General features: G+C 40.9%; 1 protein-coding gene across 1 annotated transcript; it reads left to right on the top strand.

The window, feature by feature from the left end:
• Positions 1–4,174: 4,174 nt before the first annotated feature.
• LOC102913285 (uncharacterized) lies at positions 4,175–9,468 on the top strand. Its single transcript, XM_042269111.2, has 3 exons — positions 4,175–4,760; positions 6,320–6,431; positions 8,683–9,468. Exons 2-3 carry the CDS (start codon positions 6,403–6,405, stop codon positions 9,353–9,355), a joined length of 702 nt encoding a protein of 233 aa, XP_042125045.1. The 5' UTR covers positions 4,175–4,760; positions 6,320–6,402; the 3' UTR covers positions 9,356–9,468.
• Positions 9,469–24,085: the final 14,617 nt, after the last annotated feature.

Raw genomic sequence — 24,085 nt, 5'->3', positions numbered from 1 at the left:
TTTTGATATTAAAGGAGCTTCAATTCAGAAATTGTTTTTTAAGACTTAAACTTAACAGAGATCAAACTATAAAGTCCTTTCCCAAGGTCAGGCATTAGACAAAAGCCCTCATTCCCTCAGGGGCTTGAAGAAAGTTTCTGCTTGCTAAAGGGAGCTATTCTCATCCCTGGCAAAAGGAACTTGTGGCCCTTCCATTAACACATGGCTGTGGTGCCTATTAACTTGTGAAGGGAAATGCTAGTCTCTAGGCTCTCACAGTCCTTGCTTGCAAGCCCTACCCCAGCAAGTCCTGGCCTTATGAAAGCTAATGAGTTATTGTAAACTCTTAAGGATATTAAGAAAAATCTGATTATATTTGGTATCCAGTGTGGGGCATGACCACACAGACAGAGAAATCACACCAGTCAGTGCTGCCAAAGTTGCTGCCTGGGCTTCTCCATGAGCACTCATAGAGACTCTGGAAAGGAGGCTCAACAACTTCTCAGAGCTAGGGCAGTAAATGCAGCTCCCTCCCGTACCACCAGCCTGAGGCTAGATTCTCAGGGAACCAAGATGGGCAGAGCCAGCTGCCAGAGCTATGTGGCAGAGGTCCTAGCCACCACCTAACAGTTTAAGCATTGGTTCACAGTCAGAGAACACTATAGACTTGGTGAAAAAAGCCAGGTCCAGGCCAAGAAAACCCCTGAAGATGTTACAATATGCTTGAAAATGTGCTTAGGTGCTAAAGAAAGAAAAAAAGGATATAGACAGTCATAAAAGTAAATAAATAGTTAATTAAAAATAATAAAGTCTTTAAAGAAAGAGTAAGGTAATATAAAAAAATAAGCCACATGTACTGGCTGGTTTTCTGTGTCAACTTGACACAAACTAGAGTCATCAGAAGAAGGAGCCTCAGCTGAGGAAATGTCTCCATGAGATTCAGCTGTAAGGCATTTTCTCATTTAGTGATCAATGGGGACAGTCCAGCCCATATGGTGGATGGTGCCATCCCTGAGCTGCTGGTCTTGGGTTCTATAAGAAGGTGGGCTGAGCAAGCCAGTAAGCACCACCCCTCCATGGCCTCTGCATCATATCCGGCCTCCAGGATTCTGCCCTATTTTCCTGACTTCCTACAATGATGAACAGCAATGCTGAAGTGTAAGCCAAACAAACCATTTTCTTCTCAACATGCTTTTTGGTCAAGGTGTTTTGTCACAGCAATAGAAACCCTAGCTGAGACACCACATAAGGATGGGAAATACATAGGGCATCTGGATCCTATATGTTGCTTTGTTGACTTTGAATTTTTTAAATGCTGATGAGCAAACAGCAGCTGCTGAGAGACATTGGATTGTGGAAGTAACTCCTGAATTAGACCAGTGTATAAACTTTAGGGATGTCTTGGCTTCAGAATGGAAGTTGGGAAATGTGTTGCATTGGGGGAGAGGTTGTGCTTTTGTTTCCACAGAAAACAAAAAGCTATGGATTCCTTCAAACTTAATAAAGATCAGATGTGACTGGGGGAGACCTCCTGAGGATCTTGGCTACAGATGTGAGGGAGGAAGTCAGAAAAACTACAGGACAGGTGATATGTGTGCCAATTTCTCTCCATGGAAAGAGCTCTGAAATTGGATGAGACATGATAAATCTTGTTGGCTACAGAGTCCTCTTAGCAGTTTGGTTATACAGTTCAAATGGACTTATAAAGTTGACAGATGTCTTTTATCTGCTCAAACATAAAACAAATCATCTTTAGCTGACTTGTGCACACCACACCAATCCATATTTATGTTTGTTGTGGCCATGTCGCGAGACCCCCAAGCAAGACCACCACAGAGTCAATATCCAATGCAAAACACACAAGGGTTTATTGATAACAAGCAAGCCTGGGCTTGGTCTGTGCCCAGCATCTGACACAGCAGATGGAGGAGGAAGGCCCTGAGCTCTCAGGGTGAGGGGTTTTTAAAGGGAAAACCCACAAGCAGAGTGGTACAAGACTTTGCATCATATTATTGGGTGAGGAAGTGTAAACTTTGAATTTACTGGTTGGGGGTTACAGTTACCATTTGGCGGCAGGCTGGGACAAGTCCCAGCACATGTCTTTGAGCTGCCATGGAGGCTGGCTGGCTTGCACATACTGACTGTGGGGGCTGACTCAGTGGTCCAGGCTCTGTCCTTGAGCTGCCATGGAGGCTGACTGGCCTCCACATTCACATTGACGCATGCATGTAGCTCTAAGTTGGTGAGGGGTCCCAGACAGTAAACAACTGGCTGAACCTTGAGCAGTCAGAGTACATGTAGAAAGGGAGCTACTGCAAGGACTATGTCTTTTGTTTATGGCCCTCCCAGAAACTGCTTGCTTAAGTCTCAGGAAACTGAAATTGAGGCCTGATCTCTGAGAGAAGACTGAGCAGCCTGTTATGGCATCTGCTTGGTCCTTTCATTGCCCCCTTAAGTTGTATATCATCTCCAGTCTTGGAGATGTTTCTTTTTGGTAAAAGACTTTATCACCAGAGTAGTAGATTAGTTTGGATACTAACTGGATTAGGACTTAAGAGTTTTCCTATTATCAATGGCGATGTGAGCTTCCCCTTATTCAATTGTTGCCATATGCAAGTGTGTCATGGGTTCAGGGGTGGATATTGGGATTCTAGCCTCATCGGTTTAGTGGTACCCAGACACGAATCATCATTTAGTTAAGACATCAGTGACATAAGAGCCAACAGTAATTAGCAGAAGCACAAGGGCCAAAATCCCTGTAATGGCTGACAGAGTTCCTTATCCTGAAGGAACTTGGAAATGAGAATGGGGACCAGTTATTACTTTATCTCAGGTTCCCTATGACAATAAATTCCCTTTTGAGCTAACATTCTGGGGGAAAACAATGTTTTTTGCTTCTGTAATTACTTCCTGCTGATGTTGGGACATTGTTGTCAGGACCCTGGAAAGCCAAAATGTTAGTCAAAGGCAAGGAGGGAACATTTTATTGACCAGCTGAAAAGGTGGCATTTATATCAGCTGGATTGGTCTGTATCAGCTTTCAGCAAGTTCAGGGCTCATCAGCAAATGATGCTTGAATGTATCTGTCAGTCAAGTGGAAACCTGTTGAGACAGATATAAACTAGGAATGGGAGTTAAAATTTATGAACTTATTTGGAGATTTCAGACCCACAGTCTCAGTAATTGTAGTATTATCAATTTGCCTTGGAATCCATACTGTCTTTTCTATCTAGAGAGCAAGGTATAGATTGGACTGAAATGTCTTTGGCTTAATGAAAAGCATCTGTAAGTCTATATTCATAACCTATTTCTCTCTCTCTCTCTCTCTCTCTCTCTCTCTCTCTCTCTCTCTCTCTCTCTCGATTTAGTAGCTTTAATTAATTAATGCATTGATCAATTAATTAATAAGGTGGCTGCAAACTTATGGAAGACTCTGGTTGTCTGATGTTACTGTCCCTAGTCTATATCTGTCTCAACAGATTTCCACTTGGCTAACAGATACCATCCAAGCATCAGCTGCTGACTACAACACACTCCAAATGACTGCAAGTCCTGGACTTGCTAAGAGGTGATGTGGACCAGTCCAGCCAATGCGAATGCTCCCTGTCTCTTCTTCTGAGTCAGTGAACCAGATGCTTCTGATGAATGACCCATTGCCTGAATTCCCTCCTTGCCTTTGACTACTATTCAGCCTTTCTGAGCCCTGACAACAATGTCCTACTTTCAGCCTGAAGTAGTTACAAAAGAGAGTACATTACCCCTTGTCCCCTAATGGGCTAGAATGTTAAATCAAAAGGAAACTCCTTGGCACAGGGGAAAAATAGCTACATATAATGTCTATTGGCATACCAGGAAAGGTACCTATTAAAACCAAGTAGACTCAGATCTATCAACAGGAAGATTCAATTAGATGAAATAGTATATAATATGATAGGGCGCTCAACCTGCTCTATGTAAAACAGAGAGGTTATTATATAGCTTTAAGAGAAAATTGCTGTTTCTATATAAGCCACTCAGGAATTATTAGAAATAATCTGGCTGTACTTGAAAAAAAAATCATTGCAAAAAAATGAGACCTGAGATGAAGTAAATAACTAGTTCCCATTCTCATTTCCGGGTTCCTTCTAGATAGTAACTCTGATGTCAGCCATCACAGGGCCTTTGGCCCTTCTGCTTATGCTAATTGCTGTTGGCTCTTGCATCACTGATGCTTTAATTAAATTATAATTCCTGTCTGGGTGCCATTAAGCTGATGTTTATTGGATCCAAATATAAACAGGTACCCATCACAGAGTCAAGGATTTGACTCAGGATACAACTATAGGGGAGAATGTGAGAGCCAAGTTACAGTTCAAGTTTTAATTACTATGCCTAAGAGATTCATGAAACAAAAATTTCTCTGATCTGGAAACCTCTTGCTCAAGAACAGATAGTTCTTCAAATGCTAGAGGCTACATGCCACATGTTTTTCACTCCCCTAAACAAGTTTGTTTGACCCATCTGCACCAGATGTACTTGATTGCATTGTGATCCAAAGGTTCACAGGCAGAAAATATGTCAGGATGTATGCTTGTCCTTGATTGGGTGTAGGCTGCAGGTACATCAGGATGTATGCTTACCCCTGATTGGACCTTGTGATGATATTGTGTTTGTGATCTAACAAATAAAGCTTGCCTGAAGATCAGAGTGCAGAGCTAAGCCTCTAGTTATCCATAGAAGCCAAGCAGCGGTGGCACACACCTACAATCCAGCACTTGGGAGGCAGAGGCAGACAGATTTCTGTGAGTTCAAGGCCACTTTGGGCTACACAAGATTGATCCAATCAATCTAAAAGAGAAATAGAGCCAGGCAGTGGTGACACACACCTTTAATCCCAGCACCTGGGATCTCATGGCTTTGCTCCCAGTACTTGGGAGGCACACACACCTTTAATCCCAGCATTAGGGATGTTGAGACAGGAAGTGATATGGCTGGGTGGAAAAAGGAAGATAAGGCGGGAGGAGACAGGAACTGAGAGCTCTTTCAGGCTGAGGATTTGGTAAATGTAAGAACTCCAGTGTCTGGGTGCTCTGCTTTTCTGATCATTTACCCCAATATCTGGCTCTGGGTTTTTATTAAGACCAATTAGGATTCATGCTACAGGACCTGATGGGAAATACTTAAGCTACTGCAAAACTTGAATTGGGGCCATCTTGTGGAAACCCAGAGATGGACCTGGCCAGAGCCCATCCACCTGGCCAATATCTTGCTTCAAAGTTGGCTTTAAATTGTAGTAGTGGTCTTATTCTTGATTGGTGGGATTACCGCAGGGATTTGGGGAATTCTTTTTAAACAGCTTCTTTTCTTTTTTTTCATTCTATTTTTCAGTATGTGTGTGTGTGTGTGTTGGGGGGACAACTTTGTGGAGTCTGTTCTGCTTTCCACCATATGGGTTCCTGCTTATCAGGATTGGGGCCAAGTGCCTTTATCCACTCAGCCATTTTACCTGCCCAGGATTTTTTTCTTAAAATTTTTTATGGATCTCATAAATTATAGTAGATATTTGATTCATGACTTCAAAATAAATTTCATTTCTACAAAGACTTATTAGCATGTTAAAGAGATATTGGACAGTATATTCTTGTATTTTGGAATGTGTTCATTGCTCAAAATCTGCCATCTAAGCCCTCATGGAAACATAAGAATGTTTCCAGTTCTTTTTCTTTTTCTTTTTCTTTTTTTTTTTTTTTTGGTTTTTGGTTTTTGGAGACAGGGTTTCTCTGTGTAGCTTTGCACCTTTCCTGGATCTCGCTCTGTAGACCAGGCTGGCCTCAAACTCACAGAGATCCGCCTGCCTCTGCCTCCCAAGTGCTGGGATTAAAGGCATGCACCACCACGTTATGGTATTATGGTTGGCAGTCACTAACATTTGTACTTAATAGAAAAGACAAAGAGGCAAATATTTTTTATTTTCCATGTGGTTATTATTAATCACTTTCAATTTCAGAGGACAGAATGCCAGAGAAAACCATTGACATGTGATTAGGTGTGTGTAATGTAGTCCTGCTGAATATCATGTCACAAAGCCCCATGTGTGACTACAGAAATCAGGGAGCTGTAGTCTTAGCTGTGTAGCTCCCTGAAGTTGAATGTGTGAATTAGCCTTTCTGTGTTGTTTCCTTATCTATAAAATGGGGATAATGATTGGGTGAGTATTGTTGAAGAGACAGAAATATCAAGTGGGTTAATACTCCTGAAGTGTTTAAATGACTCTCCAGATAATCCAAAGTTTGTGAGAGCCTATTAGTCAGCCCCTGTTCTGAACTGAAATATCTGCCTAATAGTATTTATTTTATTCAAGGTACTTCCCTCTCCATGTGACACCCTCTATGGTCAACATTCCCTGCTACTTTGTAGTGCATTTGTAGTTCTGCCACCTTCCAAATGGATCACTTCACCTACATAACAAACAGGTAAAAATTTAAAATAAGTTGTATGGAGGTTTTCCAATTGGGTCTTTAAGAAATAAATACCTCTACTACTTAGGTTTCAGATCCAAGCATAAAACTCTGCCCAGGTAGCTCATTTATTTGGCACAACAGCGTTTTCCACCCTGTTTCCAGTTCTGTTTCAAGCACATTTTTTCTGTAGTCCACTGCCTCAAACCTGCCTGGGCAAGGAAGAGGGTGTGGGCAGAGTGTTATCCAAGCCATCACCAATTGCAAACACAGCTTGCTGATGGAACTTGCCTAGTAGAACTGCCTTCACCCAGTTAGGAAGCACATTCCACAGAGTCTTGTGGAACAGTGGGAAGCTGGTAGGAAAGCTTTCCTGACAAGAGCATTCAGTTTGTAGGCCGCTTAAACCTTCTGTATGGGCAATGACAGTGACAATGGCAATGACATTATCTACATGCCTAGTTACTAAAGGACATCACCTCCTTCCTTCTTACTAAATGAATCAGTGGGATCCCTCAGTGAGATTTTCTTATTTTCATTATTGCTACATACAAAGATTGGAGTTGAAAAAAGATCTAAGTTGCTTCGTAGTGTTAATGTGAACTGTAAGTTTTGTGTCAAAGAAGATATTTGCTCACCCAAAATACCTCAGTATACTTTATATATTGCACCTAACTGAAGCCAGTTATCTCAAGGTGGAATGTACAGTAAGGAACAATTACAAAATGGACACATCAATGGTTCCTCATCTTCTATATATAGATTGTTTTGTGGGGAGTGAGCTCAGTTCCTCACACATGTTAGTTAATTACTACACCACCAAGCTATATCCCCATCCAGCTACAAATAGATGTTTAAGGTTGTACTCACTCTGGCTTAAATTATAAAGTATCATGCATAGTTTTCTTTGGAAATGTGCACATTTTAGGAAAATGCAAACAGGAATGGCAGTTTCTATTCCACCAATTGTTCTGCTTAGAGTTTCTATTGTTTTGTGTGCAACTTTTATGTTCCTATCTCCTTGTATATTTAAAGAAGTCAAATGTGGTTTTTTGGACATAAATGGGCATTACATGTATATTATTTTTCATTTTGCTTGTTTCTTCTAAGATCATATATATTAATCCACTCTTCGTAATGGCCATGTGATATTCCACTACACTATTAGAGAAATCATAATTAAACTGAGCATTCCTCTGCTTTCTACACTCATTACATTATTAATTTTTTCCATTTTGGAAATACTACTAAAATAAATATTACTTTATATATGATATTATAAACTCTTATCTTACTATTAATTTTAGGAAATGAAATTCCTTGTCACAAAAATGTGAACATTTTAACTTGTGAAAAATTGTGAGCACAGTCCTAATATACAGCACAATACCTAATTATCATATGAGCAGTAATGGGAGAGCATCTGCAGGGATCTGTGTCAAAGGTCATGCTTGAGATAGGTCAGGCATCCAGGCTTAGAGACAGCTTCCAGATAAGGTCAGGCAGAGACCAGGAAGCCCTGCTAGAGGAAGGAAGTCCTCCATTTGGTGCCAAGCTCAGAAAGCTGTCCAGACATGGTAGACTGCAACCTTAAGTGCAGGGTACTCTAACAAAAGATATTGCCAAATTGCTGTCTAAAACATCTTATATTTGGCTAGTGATTAAGAGCACTGGCTGCTCTTCCAGAGGACACTTGTTCCATTCTCAGCACCTACATGACAGCTCACAACTATTTAGAACTCCACTTCCAGGGGGTCCATTGTCCTCATCTGGCCTTCACACAGAAGAGGAGCGCCAGACATGGATATGGTGCACAGACATACATGTAGGCAAATAATAAAATAATTTTTCAAACCATATAATGGATATTCCTGTCATAGTCATGGATTTCCAGGAGCTTTTCATTCTTTAAGATTTATTTTATTCCAGATTATGTGTCTCTATGTCTATGTGTGGATATGTGCATGCAAGTGCAGGTCCTTATAAGAGGGCATCAGACCCCTTAGAGTTATAAACAATCAGTCACCCAGTGTGAGTGCTGGGAACTGAAATTGGGTCCTAAGCAAGAACAGTATACTCTTAACCACTGAACTGTCTCTCCAGTCCTTCCTATATTCTGACCTATAGTATCTAGATTATTTAAACACAATTTTGAGACAGCAGGGGCAAGGTATGAGTACTTAGTGATTGTTAAACCATATCCCATTTTTGTTTTCCCGACTTCTGTTCCTGATTTGACTCTGTGCTTCTTCAATCTCATCTTCAGATTTGTTGTAATGAAGGAGTGGATCTTCAGACTGACTGGCTTCCTTTGCAGCCTTTTATCTCTGGTATTTGGAATAATCCTCTTAAGCAGCCGGTACTGGCGCCTCTGGGAATTCGATAATAAGGTGGTTAAGCTTGTGTACATTGGACTCTGGAAAGCTTATTACCATCAGGAGTTTAACATCTCTGGCTCTGTGACCAGGGTTCTGGTGCACAGCCCTGTCAACTTGGATTGGACCATTTCACCTGAATTTCGGTATGCACAGAACCTGATAATAGTGTCAATTTTGATCAAACCTTTTGTCCTGGTTTTCAACTCAGTGGCCATTAGAATCAACATTATCAAAGCTTCAATCCCTGAGGTTCAGATACTCTGCTACAAGTGCTGTGTCTTAATTCTGCTTCTCAGCAGCCTTTGCACAACTCTTTCTGTGACCTGGAACGAGGCAGAAGATCTTCATGGTGAAACCACTCTTGACTTTCCACCCACCTTTCCTGTTCGGAAAGAAGCACTGATAAAGAAACACCACACTCGTGTGTTCCCCATAGGGATCCTGACAGCCACGCTGTCACTCCTTGCTATGATTATATTCCTCTTTGAGATCAGGTCATTGGAACGACAGAGTAAGCTGAAGGCCTATCGTGCTTCCAAGCAGGCCCATCAAAATGTCTGAAATGAGAGCTCTGCTGTTTTCAAAATATGCCAAGAGAATGCTTAAAGATATTTCTCATTCACACACAATACTCATGTAATCATCAACTTGCTCCAAATAAAACATCAACCTGGTTTTTGGGTGTCTTTCCAAAATATGTATTCTCAGTTGCGGAATAATCTTTTTGTACACTGTGAAGATGTGTCATTCTGATTGGTTTAATAAAAAGCTGATTGCTACTTGGCCTTTTGGCTAAGATCAAGTGTAAAAAGCTGAATGGCCAATAACTAGGCAGGATTTTCAGTCACACAGGGCTCTGGAAAGAAGAAGGAAGGGGGAGTCGCCAGCCAGGTGGAGAGGAAGCAGCATGGGCATTACAAAGTAAAGTTAACTGAGCCATGTATAGGAACATAGATTGTAGCTAGAGTTTTCCTGCCTTGCCCACAGTCAGGACAAATCTCTGTCACCCGCCAGTCCCACAGCCGCTCAGACCCAACCAAGCAAACACAGAGACTTATATTGCTTACAAACTGTATGGCCGTGGCAGGCCTCCTGTTAACTGTTCCTATATCTTAAAGTAACGCATTTCTACAAATCTATACCTTGCCACGCGGCTCGTGGCTTACCAGCATCTTCACATGCTGCTTGTCCTGGCAGTGGCTGGCAGCGTCTCCTTCTGCCTTCCTGTTCTTTTATTTCTCCTCTCTGTTAGTTCCGCCTATACTTCCTGCCTAGCCACAACCAATCAGGTTTTATTTATTGACCAATCAGAGCAACTTGACATACAGACCATCCCCCAGTACAGCCAAGTGCAAACCATCTCAGACACCTGCACTCAGGCCCATGGTCCTAATCATCCTCTATGCAAACCTGCTGGGTAACGCCACAAGGAACCCAAGAAGGGCTCCCACAGGACATACATTAACATCCCACAGCAATAGATTAAAAGATATGTGTTAATTTAAGTTATAAGAGCTAATTAGAAACAAGCCTAAACTATTGATAGGCCAAGCTTTTATAATTAACAATAAGTCTCTGTGTTGTTATTGGGGAGCCAGTGGTCCCAATGGTAAGGTCCAACTACAAACGGTGACAAATGTGGGGCACATCTTTCCACATAAGACCTGAAAAAGATTTTTGAAAGGTTCCAAACATACAAAAATGGAGCCAAACATGGCTTCCTAGTCCTGAAGTCTGTCACTAGGGCCATAGTACAGAGACATGTCTCCCAGCCACAGCCTATGTATGGGCTTGAGCCACCAGCATGTCATGAGCTAAGCTTCACAGTGGTTTGAGTTTCACCCATACAGACAGAAAAGATTACAGATATACGGTAAAGCAGGTTCAGATGGAAAATAAAAACTCTGAACAGTTTACAGTGTATTTAACAATGTGGGTAGATGTAAGAAAAAAAAGAAAAGGAGTATAGACAACCATGAATAAATAGTTTAAAAATACTAAAGTCTTTAAAGAAAGAGTAAAATAAAAAAAGAATAAGCCACATGGAGGTGGTAAATACACAGAGAGTCTGGATCCTGGATGTTATTGTATCATCTTTGATTATTTTGATTACTGATAAGCAAACAACAGCTGCTGTGAGATATAGAATTGTGAAAGGGACTGCAGAAATAAACTCACCTAGAAATTTTAAGAATGTCTTAACTTCAATATACAACTCAAAAATATGTTACATTGGGGAAGAGGTTATGGTTTTGTTTCCACAGAAAACAAAAGGCTGTGGATTCATTCAAGGTTGATAGAGATCAGATTTCATCAGGTAGGACCCCCTGAAAATCCTGGCTACATACAAGAAGAAGAGGAGGAGGAGGAGGAGGAGTCACCAACCAGACATGGACGAAACAGGAAAGCAACATGGGTAGTACATAGTAAAAGTAATAAAGCCATAAGACCAAAAGGAAATTAATAGAAATGGGTTGTTATAAGAGCTAGTTAGAAACCATCCTAAAACCCAGAATAGGAGCTAGAGAAATGTTGCACGAAGATGAACACCAGTACCTATGTCAAAAGTCAGCACTACAGGGGAAAGAGGTGGAGGTACAGTCAGGAGAATTGCTGGGCTTGTGGTTTGTCAACCTAATTCCATGTTCAGTGAGGTTCTGTCTCACGGGAATAAAGTGGAGAGTAATTTAGCAGGACACCATCTGGTCTCTGCACCCTGCCATATGTGCAAGTACCACACATACATATACCACATGCATACAACTATACCTGGAAAGCTATAGAATATTAAGATTGAAATTATTTTAATTGATTCCAGTTATAATGATGCAATGATAAATTATTCTTGCAATGTCCCTTATTTATAATATTGCTAAAATGATGGCATAACATTAAATATCCTTAAAACATACTTCATAAGTTCTATACTTATGTTTAGAATGAAGAGTTATCAGCACTCGTGAACCTATGCAGAGCACACACATGTGCACAGCAGATACTGAGACAAAGGCTGAGCTTTCATAATTCTCTGTGTGGTTATTTGGGAGCTCGCAGGAAAGACAAAAAGTCCAACTACACCTCTCTGCCTGTCACTTGCATTCCTTTCTTTAAATATTTTCACATCCTAAACTCTGCAGGTCATGAACATGTCTTCAGATACTGACAATAAGCAGTAGCAGGTAAAAGTACTCATGAAATGTATGTTGCAAAAATGAACACAGCAAATACCAGGTGAAAGAAGGTTTGTAAGTAACCTGGCACATCAATACAGAATATAAAACCATATCCCTGTATGGAGACACTTAGGTTCTCCTATCTCTGGACTGTAAAGCTGGACATCTTAGCCTAGTACACATGGATGTCAGAAGGGAATGTTAGATCCTCTGAAACTGGAGTTACAGATGGTTGTGAGCCACCATATGAGTGCTGGGAACTGAGCAATAGTGCTCTTAATTATTGAACCATCTCTCTAACCCAGTTTCTATTTTCTTTTTATCTTTCTTCTTTTCTTTTTTGAGACAGGGTCTCACTATGTAGCCTTGGGCTTGTCTGGAACCCACCTGCCTCTGCCCCCTAAGTACTGAGACTAAAAGTATGCATCACCATGCCTGACAATCAGCACAGTTTCTTTTCTTTTTTTATTGTTTATTTAGTTAGTTGTTTATTTAGTTAGTTAGTTTGTTAATTGTTCTTTGGGTTCCATAGTGGGGAGGTCTGTAGACCCACTAAGATATAGGAACTCATATAATTTTTCATATGGGAATAGGTCTGCTTTCCTTTTTGGAGCTGTTCTAATCCTAAGTAAATCTATTGACAATACATAGTAATATTGTTTTAAGTATAAGTTTAGCTACATATTTCTTTTTTTTTTTTTTTTGTTTTTTTTTTGTTTTTTTTTTTTTGTTTTTTTTTAAAGATTTATTTATTATGTATACAGTGTTCTGCCTGCATGTATGCCTGCAGGCCAGAAGAGGGCACCAGATCTCATTACAGATGGTTGTGAGCCACCATGTGGTTGCTGGGAATTGAACTCAGGACCTCTGGAAGAGCAGCCAGTGCTCCTAACCGCTGAGCCATCTCTCCAGCACCTAGCTACATATTTCTTAATCATTTATTCATTCTATTTTCCCAGATGGTGAATGGGGAATAGTAGTCTCACCTTAATATTTTAACTTTTCATAATTCCATGAAATACTTCAAATGATCACCATTGTCTGAATGGATATTTTCTACAAGGCCAACCTGTTTTAAGGTAACCTTAATCACACTACCAGCACTAATATCTGGGAGATAGAAGGTCTCTACTCACCCAGAGAGGTGGTCCACTATCACCTGTAAGTTTGCTTTCCTCCCCTAGGCATTTCTTTGAAGTTCCACTGGACACTTTGAAAGGATCTCAGTCCAGAAGTTCTCCTACCTGGAGTTTTTCATTACTTTTTTGCTTATCCTTTGTCAAGTTACATATCCCACACACACCTGTTTAACAGTGGTGGAGATCTCTACGCAACCATTACTTCAAAGTATTTCATCATACATGGCCTTGGCTCCCCAGTGACTTCTCTTCTTTTTGGATGTGCACTTGTTAGAGTCCAAATTCTGGGAACTCCATGGCCTTTCTGATCAAGAAGACATGTGACTTATCAGAGGAGTCCCATCATCCCTTGAGTCCTGTTTGACCTTATAGAATAAGAGCCAAAATATTGGCTGTCCTTTCTGACTCTCTTATCCTCATTGAAGTAGGTCCTTATGCTTGAATATACAGAAGGAGAGCTTTAGCAGTCTCATAATTTTAACTGCTGTGCAACATATAACTAAATCTCAGATAAATACCACAATTTAATTTCCCCAGTTGGTTAAAACCTAACAAAGCTAACAAAACACAAATAATTATCTTAATTAGACACACATTCTCTGCTCTTTTAAGTCAGATTTTGTAAATGTTACCATAGGTGGGTCAAAATAAACTCAGGGATTTTGATAACCTTCAGTTATCAAACATATATCAACATAAGTGCCTCCACAAACCTTGTTCAACTTAATTAGAAATTTTGCGACTTCACTTTGAACCTTCATGGTTTTGTCCTTTTATTTTATTATCTTTTATCTTTTATTCTTAGGACAAAATTCTTATGTAATCATAACAAATCCATCCTTATCTAAAATATTCCTTTTTTAACCCTTTTCAAAAAAATATAACCTCACCCTTGAATCCTTCTAAATAGTTCTTTCACCTACTTACTGTTTTTTCTTCATTTTCCTTAACAAATTACACATGTGGCACATGGTAGCAAATTAAGATTAGTTGTAGACGTATTTTTAGCTACCAAGAATTTTTTCCTGTGTGAGTCTCAAACAAATCTCCTCTCTACTTGAATTCTCTCTCTCTCTCTCTCTCTCTCTCTCTCTCTCTCTCTCTCTCTCTCTTCTCTCTCTCTCTCTCTCTCTCTCTCTCTCTCACACACACACACACACACACACACACACACACACACACCTTTTCCCATTGTGGTGTGATGGTATGAATTAAAAATGTCCCCCATACTCTCAGGTATTTGAACACCTGGTTCCCAGTTAGTGGTTCCGTTTAGGGAGGTGATTCAGCCTTGCTGGAGGAAGTATGTCACTAGGGAAAGGTTTTGAGATTTTGTAGCCTTAATATACTTCCAGTTAGCTCTCTCTACTCCATGCCTGCATTTGAAGGTGTGAGTGCTCAGTTTCTTGTTCCTGCTGCCATGCCTGCCACTTCCTGCTATGCCTCTCTGCCCCATGGACTCTAACCCTCTGAAACTGTGGGCCCAAATAAACTCTTCCTTTACAAGTTGCCTTGTTCAGGGTGGTTTATCACAGCAAGAGAAAAGTAATTAATATGTGTGATCTCATAGAGCCTGAGAATTGGAGAAGTGTTTACATTCCAGCATGAAAAATATCAAAAACCTTGAGAAATGCACACTCTTTTAAAAACAAAGACAGTGTGCCAAATATCCTTACATGTTTGCCCTGTAACTGAAGTGTTAGATGATAGAAGACAAATTCCCTTCATTGTTTTAGTTAGGGTAGAGAGTAGAGCGCAGCTTCAAAGTTTGCCCAGAAAGTCATTTTCTCTCCCTCCACTCCTAACTTCAAATTTTTGAAGGTTTTCAATGGGACTCTAAGTCCTCTAATTATCAAAGGCTTGAGATGAATTATTTTTCCTCTCCCTTTTTCCATTCTGGCACAATCTCTTAAAATGTCTAGGTTTCCTACACTTGTAACATTTGCTGACTGTTTTAGGATGATCCTTTTACCTTGTTTTAATTCCTTCTTGAAGCCAGCATAGGGACTGGGATGGGCTGTTGGATTTACCTCTTCTTCATCACATAGTTTTCACGATCTGATCCATCAGCTGCTGCTCCCAGGTCTTTTTGCCCTTTGCTTCATTTTATGGAACATGAGGAGGTGGCAAACAAGACAGGGGATCCCAGAACTTTTTATCTGGATTTCCCTTGTCATTTTTCTTTTAAGATTTATTTTTATTTGTGTGTGTGTGTGTGTGTGTGTGTACAATGTATGTGTGGATGCCTTGTGAAGGCCAGAAGAGGGCATGTCCCTCAGTAATCTAGAAATTCTAAGTAACAAAGTGAAATATACAAATGAATACCCAGTTTTGTTCATATAAAGATCTGATATGTCAAACTTTAATAATTTATGATAATGAAAACCCCCCACCCTGTCTGAAGGAAATAAATTATGCTTTCTGTTGGATGAAAGAGTTAACCAAGTTAACCAGCCGGGTGGTGGTAACGCAGGCCTTTAGTCCCAGCACTCGGGAGGCAGAGCCAGGTGGATCTCTGTGAGTTCGAGGCCAGCCTGGTCTACAAAGTGAGATCCAGGAAAGGCGCAAAGCTACACAGAGAAACCCTGTCTCGAAAAACCAAAAAAAAAAAAAAGAGTTAACTCTTACATTTCCCTTACAATGTAACAAATGGGGGCTAGAGAGATTCCTCAGCAGTTCAGAGTGCTTCCTACTCTTTCAGAGGACTCGACCTATATCAGCTCCTATAACTCCATAGCCAGGAACCAGATTCGGGTTGTCCAAAATATTATGTTCTGACATAGTAGCTGTTTCATGAAGTGTTTATAGACAGAACAAATGAAACTCACAAATAAAAGTACTTTTCAAATACATGTGTAAAGCTTCAGGTAATCAGAGAAATGCAGAGAAATATCTACTATAGGTTTTAGATGCTATCTGATGATGTTCTTAGCTTTGGAGTTGGTGAAGTCTCCTGGTCTATTAAGTGAAGATGGCCAAAAAGGTTTCATAAGACAGCCCTGAGTTGTTAGATCAAACAGAGAGATGGACAACAGTTGGCTTGTTAAAGGGGCTGCAGTATGCCCAAGATGGCACAATCAAGAAGTTCTAATCAGTCTTGTAGATTATTTAACACATTATCTAACACTTTTTGTGGGCTCTTAAGTCCATAATCTTCAAATAAAGCAGCTTCTGACTGTGTGCTCTGCTGTCTGAATCTAGATCTTCTGTTGCTGTTCCATCACCAGATCCACCTTGCTCAATAGCTTAACAGTCACAACCTCCTACATTTGTTCTGTTCTCAGTGGTAAATGAGCATATTATGTCTGTAATAAATCACCCTTTGTGCTGTTTCACCTGAAGACTAAAACAAGCAAGCAAGCAAGCAAACAAATGGGGCATGGAGGCACTCACTGATAAGTTTTAGGCCTCCTGAAGGCCTCTCAGCCGTCTCAACAAACCGAATCAGACCAAATTGGAAAGCCCAGGTTTAATGGGTAAAGCGCTCCTGGGCAATTCCCCAGGCCTGTAGAGAGGAGGCAGAGGCATAAGAGACCAGAACGAGTCTCTTTTCTGGGATGCTGCTTATATATCCCCTGTGGGAGTCATCCTGAGCCTCTCTAAGGGAGAAGCTGTGTTTGGCAGGCTTTGAAGGGGCGGGTTTGGGGAGGAGCTGTGTTTGGTGGGCTTTGAAAAGGTAGTTTTAGGGAAAGAGATTGGGAAGGGACCCGAGGTGGATCTTCCACCACACTCCTTCCAAACATTGCAGACTTTTTGGGTATAGGGATGCCAAAGTGCCAGGGGATGAGGTGGAACTCCCACCCAAACATTCCAGACTCTTTGGGTATAGGGATGCCAGGGTGCCAGAGTGTCAGGGGTTGAAGTGGAGCTCCCATCCAAACACTCACTGTAGGATAAAAGGGCCAGCCAAAGAAACCCACCCTGGCCCTGAAATCAGAGCTAGTGAAAGAAACCCACCCCAACCCTGAAACCAGAGCCAGTGAAAGAAACACACTTTAGCCCTGAAACCAGAACCAAACAAACACACCCTGATCCTGAAACCAGAGCCAAAGAAACACACTTTGTCCCTAGAACCAGAGCCAGTGAAAGAAATATGCCCTGGCCCTGAAATTAGAGCCAAACGGCTAAAAAGGACCAGTGAATAAAACATAGTTTGGCCCTAAAACCAGAGCCAACTCTGCCCCGACCAACTAAACCAACCAATCCCTGAGCAGGAAAACTAACTAATCCCTGAGCAGAAAATCTTCTCCCTGGAGAAACTCCACCTCTAAGAAGCCCTATATAAACCCCTCTGCCTGTTCAGTAGTGAGCTGTCCTTTCTCACCCTGATTCCCACCCTGACAGAGGCAGCCACTCTCCTGGACTCTCCATCTCCCTAAATAAATCTCTTTCTTTTTTATGGGAAAAAACAATGTTTAATTCAGTAATAAAATCAATGTCATGACCAGGTATGATTTTCTATAAACTGATTCTACAATAGCAATTACCCACATGAGCTTTTACTTTTATCCTTTTTTTTCTTTATTAAGAAATTTTCTACTCACTCCTCATGCTATCCACAGACCTCCCCCTCCTCCCTCCTCCCACCTCCCAGCCCTCTTTCCCAAGCCACCCTGCATCCCCATATCCCCTAAATTGAGTTCTCCCATGGGGAGTCAGCAGAGCCTAGCACACTGAGCCTAGGCAGGTCCAAGCCCCTTCCCACTGCACCAAGGCTTTGCAAGGTGTCACATAACCTAGCTGTCATCACAGAGCCTTTGTCCAGTGACTGATGGAGGCAGATGCAGAGATCCATGTCCAGGCACCAGGCTGAGCTCCAGGAATCCAATCGATGAGAGAGAGGAGAGATACTGCAGGCAAGGGATGTCGAGATCATGATGGGAGGATGTGCAGAGATGACGGACCACAGTAGTGGAAACCCATGAACTGTGGACTGGTGGCTGTGGAGCCCCCATGGGACTGGACTAGGCCCTCTGGATATGGAAGATGGTTGTTTGGCTTGAACTGTTTGGGGGGCACCCAGGCAGGGGGATCGGGATCTGTCCCTAGTGCATGGGCAGGCTTCTGGAAATCTCTTTCTTAAAAGAGTTTTGGGTGAAAATCTTTCATGGTGCAAAACAAAAAAACCTTTGCTGGACATTCCCTTAGGGGGGCCTGAGTAGAAAAAAGTAACAACTTTTCACGGGAGCCAGAGAAGATTACTACATTTCTGCAGGGCTTTCCCCTTTAGCAGAGTGAAGCAGAAGAAGCAACATCTTGAGCAAGAGAGAAGAAGCAGAGCTCTGCCAGGAGGCATCCTTACGGGGGAGGGGTGCACTGGGTCCCGCCTGACTGTCAAACAGTCCTTGAAGAGAGGAGTGAGTATTAAGAAATAATAGTTATGAAAAACAGAGATGTAGATGTGAAAGAAAAAGACAGAGACACAGAATAGCATCAGGATGGCTCTGAGTCACCCTGAGTTTATTCCTCATGGACATTTTATACACCAGCAAGAAGAGAGGCAAAAGACCTCTCCCTCTCAAGGACACTATGGTTCAAGGTACAAAGCACAGACAAGTGTAAATAATTCCTTAACTCTCAAAAATCTAATATCCATTCCTCTGTTGCTTTTTCTTTCCCCAGAGGGGGATTATAGAGGTCTATAATGAGGAGTCATGTCAGGAGATCAGCAAGTGTTAGTAAGACTGAGTCATACCAGCCATGTTTGAAGCTCTGTCAGCCAATTGATTTCCTCTGCTGATAAGTTTATTGTCCATTTAATGTTCTCTTTAAATGTACTACAGTGTACTTGAGAGTTTTTATATGCCTTAGATGAGACTATATCTACAGTCTATATCTGATAGTACTATTTAGGAAATGTTAATGATTTCCCTTGTTTCCAGGTTGCAGAGTTGTCATGTAATGGTAGGAAGGCATATTTAGAATATGTGTCTATGGCTACTTCCCTATTTTCTGTCAACTCCAAGGCTTTAATTGGAGTTATAAGTTTGGCTAATTGAACTGCAGTGCCAGAGGCTTGACCCCCATAGTGTCCTTGACGGAGGCAATCCATTTTTCTTGTATCACAAAGCACCTCCCCTGAGTAAGCCAAACCTAAGCAGGGTTTTCTAAGGGATATCCTTCAGGTTGGATTTTGCAGAGTTGGATATTGAAAGGACATCTAAACAGTCATAGGTGGCCTGGCCTGAACTTTCAAGGAGAGCTAAAAAAAAAAAAAAAGCAACTATGTTATAGATATTTCCCTGCAGAGTGATCTCAGGGTAGAGTGCCAAAAGACTGCTATTATATAAATTTATTGATGATTGAAGAGATCTGCTTGACTCTAATAAAGAAAAGATGCATGTACATATTTATGAGAGACTCACGTGTGAATTTAAAAGCTTCGTCAGCCAATGATGTTTCCTGTCAATTCCTAGAGGAAGGGGTCTGTTCTCAGGCCACAAGTTACATAGTTTCATGACTGTGCCATGCATGGGTTACTTGTGTGGGCCTAGAGATTGAGTTGAGTTCCCATAGTAATCCCTTGTTTTGGGTGACAAATGTTAAAAGCATTTTTTGCTCCCAGGTAACCCCAGGGCTTGAACCTTCAGAAGGACTTTTTAAAATTTGAATGCAAAATTGTTCTTCTGATCCATCAAGTTGTAGGGGAATGTAGAAGCATGTATTTTCCTATAGAGGCTTGCCTCTTTCCCTATACACCTGAATTCATAGTTAACAACCCCCAGTTCATCCAAGGAATGCCTATATCTGTCTCTGGGTCTGGGGAGGGGAAAGATGTACAACAGCTGAAAATTATTTGAGGATGAGGCCTAGTGTCCTGGGATCATAATGAAGCCCAGTTATTTCACCCTTAACTTTCTGAGTTTTTACCTCTTCTTGGAGATCTTATCTTCCCTTTAAAGGCAAGGGTTCCTAAAAGTTATTTATTCCTTGGAGGTAGTAAAAACATGTTGAGTTATAATGCCCTCTGCATTTTTCATTTCCTCTAGATTTCAGGTATGGGCTTAGCCAAAACTAGTGAGGCTACCTCAAAATCTTTGAGGTAGGGTAGTCCATAGAAATTGCCGAGGTCATCTGCCAGTTATGGCTCATTCAAAGACAAACAAGAATTAAGGAATTGAGAATATTGGTCCAAGAGAATGCATAGACATCTAATGCTATATAACATTGGGTTTCTGGGTTTCTTGTCCTAGAAGTGTGTAGTGTTAGACTCTACCAGGTATACCTGACTGATGATCTCATTTATAATTCTATGTCCTGTACTAATCTGTAAGGGCTGTGAGGCTTTGGAATAACCAACATGTGGGATTTCATAGGAGTTGTAGCAGTAAGAGGCTCATCTTGTAGAAATTTGCTAATATCCTCCGGTTTACACATTATACTCTTTCCTGATCAGGAAATGAGTAGAATCTTTTAGTTTTCCTTAAATGGGGTGGGCAGGTACAACTTGGCCTAGAATTCTTGACTCATTTGGACAGGCAGGCAATGTTTACATCTCTTTCAGTTTGGGCTTTTGAAAGCCCAACGAGAGGCAGCATCTTTTGAATCTCTTTTGGTCAAATGCTCCTTTCCTGATAAAAGGATGGTTTATGAGCAAAGACTAATTGAAATAATTCTTTTTTTTTACTGCATTTGATTGGCTTTTGCTGCCATCTTGTGGACTGATGATGAATGTTTTATAAATGTAGATAATTTGAAATTATTTTTTCTTTCATTTTTGAAATTATAATATAATTATACCATTTATCCATTTCCTTTCTTCCCTCTAAACTCTCCCATACAACCCTCCTTGCTCTCTTTCATATTCATGGCCTCTTTTTTCATTAATTGTCATTACACATATACATACATATACACATATGTTGTTGTTGGTATTTTACTCTTTTGGGGGGCCTGCCACCCAGTTCCCAAATAAATCTCTCACAGAGGCTTATTCTTAATTATGAATGCCCAGCCTTAGCTTGGCTTAATTTCTTGTCAGCTGTCCTTAACTTAAATTATTCCATCTACCTTTTGCCTCTGGGCTTGTCCCATTCTCTTACTTCTAAAAATCTTTCTCTTACTCTGGGGCTTGCTGTGTAGCTGGGTGGCTGAACCTTGATGTCCTCCTCCTTCTCTGGCTCCTTTGATCTTTTCTCCTCCCAGATTTCTCCTTCTATATAGTCTCTCTGTCTGCCAGCCCCACCTATCCTTTCTCCTGCCTTGCTATTGGCTGTTCAGTTCTTTATTAGACCATCAGGTGTTTTACAGGCACAGTAACACAGCTTCACAGAGTTAAACAAATGCAACATAAACAAACATAACATACTTTAAAATTTTCTACTACATACATATACACATATATTCCTAAGTATATAAATACAACCTGTTCAGTCTATATAATGTTACTTGTATGTGTGAATTCAGGGCTGACCATTTGGTATTAAATAACCAATTGGTATGTTCTTCCCTAGGGAAGACTATTTTGCCTGCTCTGAGTATTCCTTGGTTGCCTATAGTTCTTTGTGTAGGGTTGAGGCCTTATGGGATTTCCCTATTCACTTTGACAATGTCTATTGCTTTTTTCCTTGTTCAATTGGGACTGAGCTACACAATTGCATTTTGATTGTTTGTGGGTTTTTTTGTAATGGGCTCTATCTTAGTGACTGTTCTATTGCTGTAAAGAGACCATGACCCAAGTGTGGGCACCCACAGAGGCTATCTAGTGAGGTCTTACTCAAGATCAGAGAATCTGAGCTTGCTTTATCCAACAAGGCTGGATAAGGAGATTATTTGACCACGGGCCTGTTTAGCAGTTATTTGGAAGGGTCTATACTTGGCTATACGGTGTGATTTGACCTTGCAAGGATGGGGGTCTTTTGCCTCTCCCCATGGCATGTTATAAAAAGCCCTTTTCAATAAAGGATGAGGCTATTGGGTATTAATCCAGGCCCTCCCAAAGCTATCCTGTGTTTCAGTCTTTCATCAGCTAGGTCTCTCTTTCTATCTGATATTTCCTCATTCCTCTCTCCTCCACCTAAGAACCCTTCAAAGAGTGGGAGCTGGACTCCCACAACTCATATAAAGGAAAGCATTTAATTGGGATCTTGCTCACAGGTTCAGAGAGTTAGCCCATTATCATCATGGCAGGAAGCAGATAGGAATGGTATTAGAGCAGTAGCTGAGAACTTTACATCTTGATTCACAGGCAGAAGGCATAGAGAGCCACACTAGATCTGGTGTGGGCTTTTGAAACCTCAACCCCCACCCCCAGGGACACACCTCCTCCAAAAAGGCCACACCTACTCCAACAAGGTCACACACCCAATCCTTCCAAACAGTACACCAACTGGGACTAAACATCCAAATATATGAGCCCATGGGGGCCATTCTTATTCAAACCACCACAGTCTCTGCCTGTTGCAAAGAGAAGTTTCCTTGATGAGGGGGGAGAATTACATTTATCTGTGGGTATAAGGACAAATATTTATAATTTAGTTAGGGATTGTTCTTGTTCAGTAAAGTTGCAGTTGTATGTTATCCTCCAAGATCCATGACCTCAATAGCCTTGGGTAGTTATCTAGGATTCTAGTACCAAGCATGATTTCCCTCTTGTTGAGTAGGTCTTAAGTCAAATTAAAGAGCTGTTGGTTACCACTAAAATATTCATGCCACTACTGAATCCTTAGTGTTATCATGCCATGCTAGTCCTTGTAGTTCACAGATGTATTAGTTGAGTAGGACTGTTGCTTGCTTCCCTCCTTTGGAAACTTATATGATGACTTCTGGTACCATGAAAGCTAGACCCCAAGGAAGAGGCTTTCAGGTCAGTTCTAGCTCAGGGTCTTCTGGGTCCTGTGCCTGAATTGTATGGTGTCTTCAGCAACAGGGACTTACCTTCTAGAGCCACAGCAATAACCTATAAGGTTTTAGGAGTCACTTGGAAAACTCTGCCCAACAACTTGAAAGAGGGATTATCATGTCTGGTATTGGGGTTTGTTATATGTTCTTTGGCTCTTGGGGGAGCATTATCAGCCCAAAAGAGAATTTCATTTAAATTACATATGTATATTATAGGGTATTTTTAGGTAGATAGTTAATAGTATGACTCCTAACTTTTTCAGACATCCTTTCTGTTACTTTACACTCCTCTGCAATATCAATAGTCTGTACTATTTGGGCATCTATAGGCTTTCACTGGCTAACAACTCCAAGACAAGTAACTAATTCTTTGCACTGGCTTTTTACTTGTTAGTGTCTCATGTCTAGTAGGTGCGTTGTTGCCCTGTTATAGGGTAATTCTGTCTTAACTCTCTCTCTCTCTCTCTCTCTCTCTCTCTCTCTCTCTCTCTCTCTCTCTCTCTCTCTCTCTCTCTCTCTCTGTGTGTGTGTGTGTGTGTGTGTGTTCATGTTTTCATGTTTTAGGAAACTCCTACAGTAGTATGTTTCCATAGAACTTTTCCAGGTCTTTAGTGTTTTTTAGCCCTCCCCATTTTCCATCCTCTATCCTACCTTCCCTGCCTCTACACCAATTTAACCCTTTCTGATCCATTATTCCCTTTTAACCCTTTATACCAGTGTGTTTTACATACTCTCCTTTAAACCCCATCCTCATAGGCTCTTACTGTTTTCCTGACCTCTATGGATATTCCAAATAAAACACACATATCTGAAGATTTAAAGCTAACACCTACAGGTGAGAGAAAACATTTGCCACTTGTCTTTCTGGGTCTGGGTTACTTAACTCAGAATAATTGTTTTCAATTCCATTTATTTAACCTGTGAATTTCATAGTTTCATTTTTCTTTAGAGCTAAATAGTATTCCATAGTGTATATGTGATACTTTTTATTATTCATTCATCAATTGACTGATCCCAGCTATTTTAACTAGAGTAGCAATGAACATGGATGAGCAGATGTCTCTTGAGTATGATATGGAGTCCTCTGGGTATATACTCAATAGTGATAGAGCTGGATCATCAGATAGATCTATTTTTAG

The sequence above is a fragment of the Peromyscus maniculatus genome, chromosome X (assembly GCF_049852395.1).
Source record: "Peromyscus maniculatus bairdii isolate BWxNUB_F1_BW_parent chromosome X, HU_Pman_BW_mat_3.1, whole genome shotgun sequence".
NCBI classification, from domain to species: Eukaryota; Metazoa; Chordata; class Mammalia; order Rodentia; family Cricetidae; genus Peromyscus; species Peromyscus maniculatus.
This window is presented reverse-complemented; position numbering and strand designations above follow the sequence as displayed.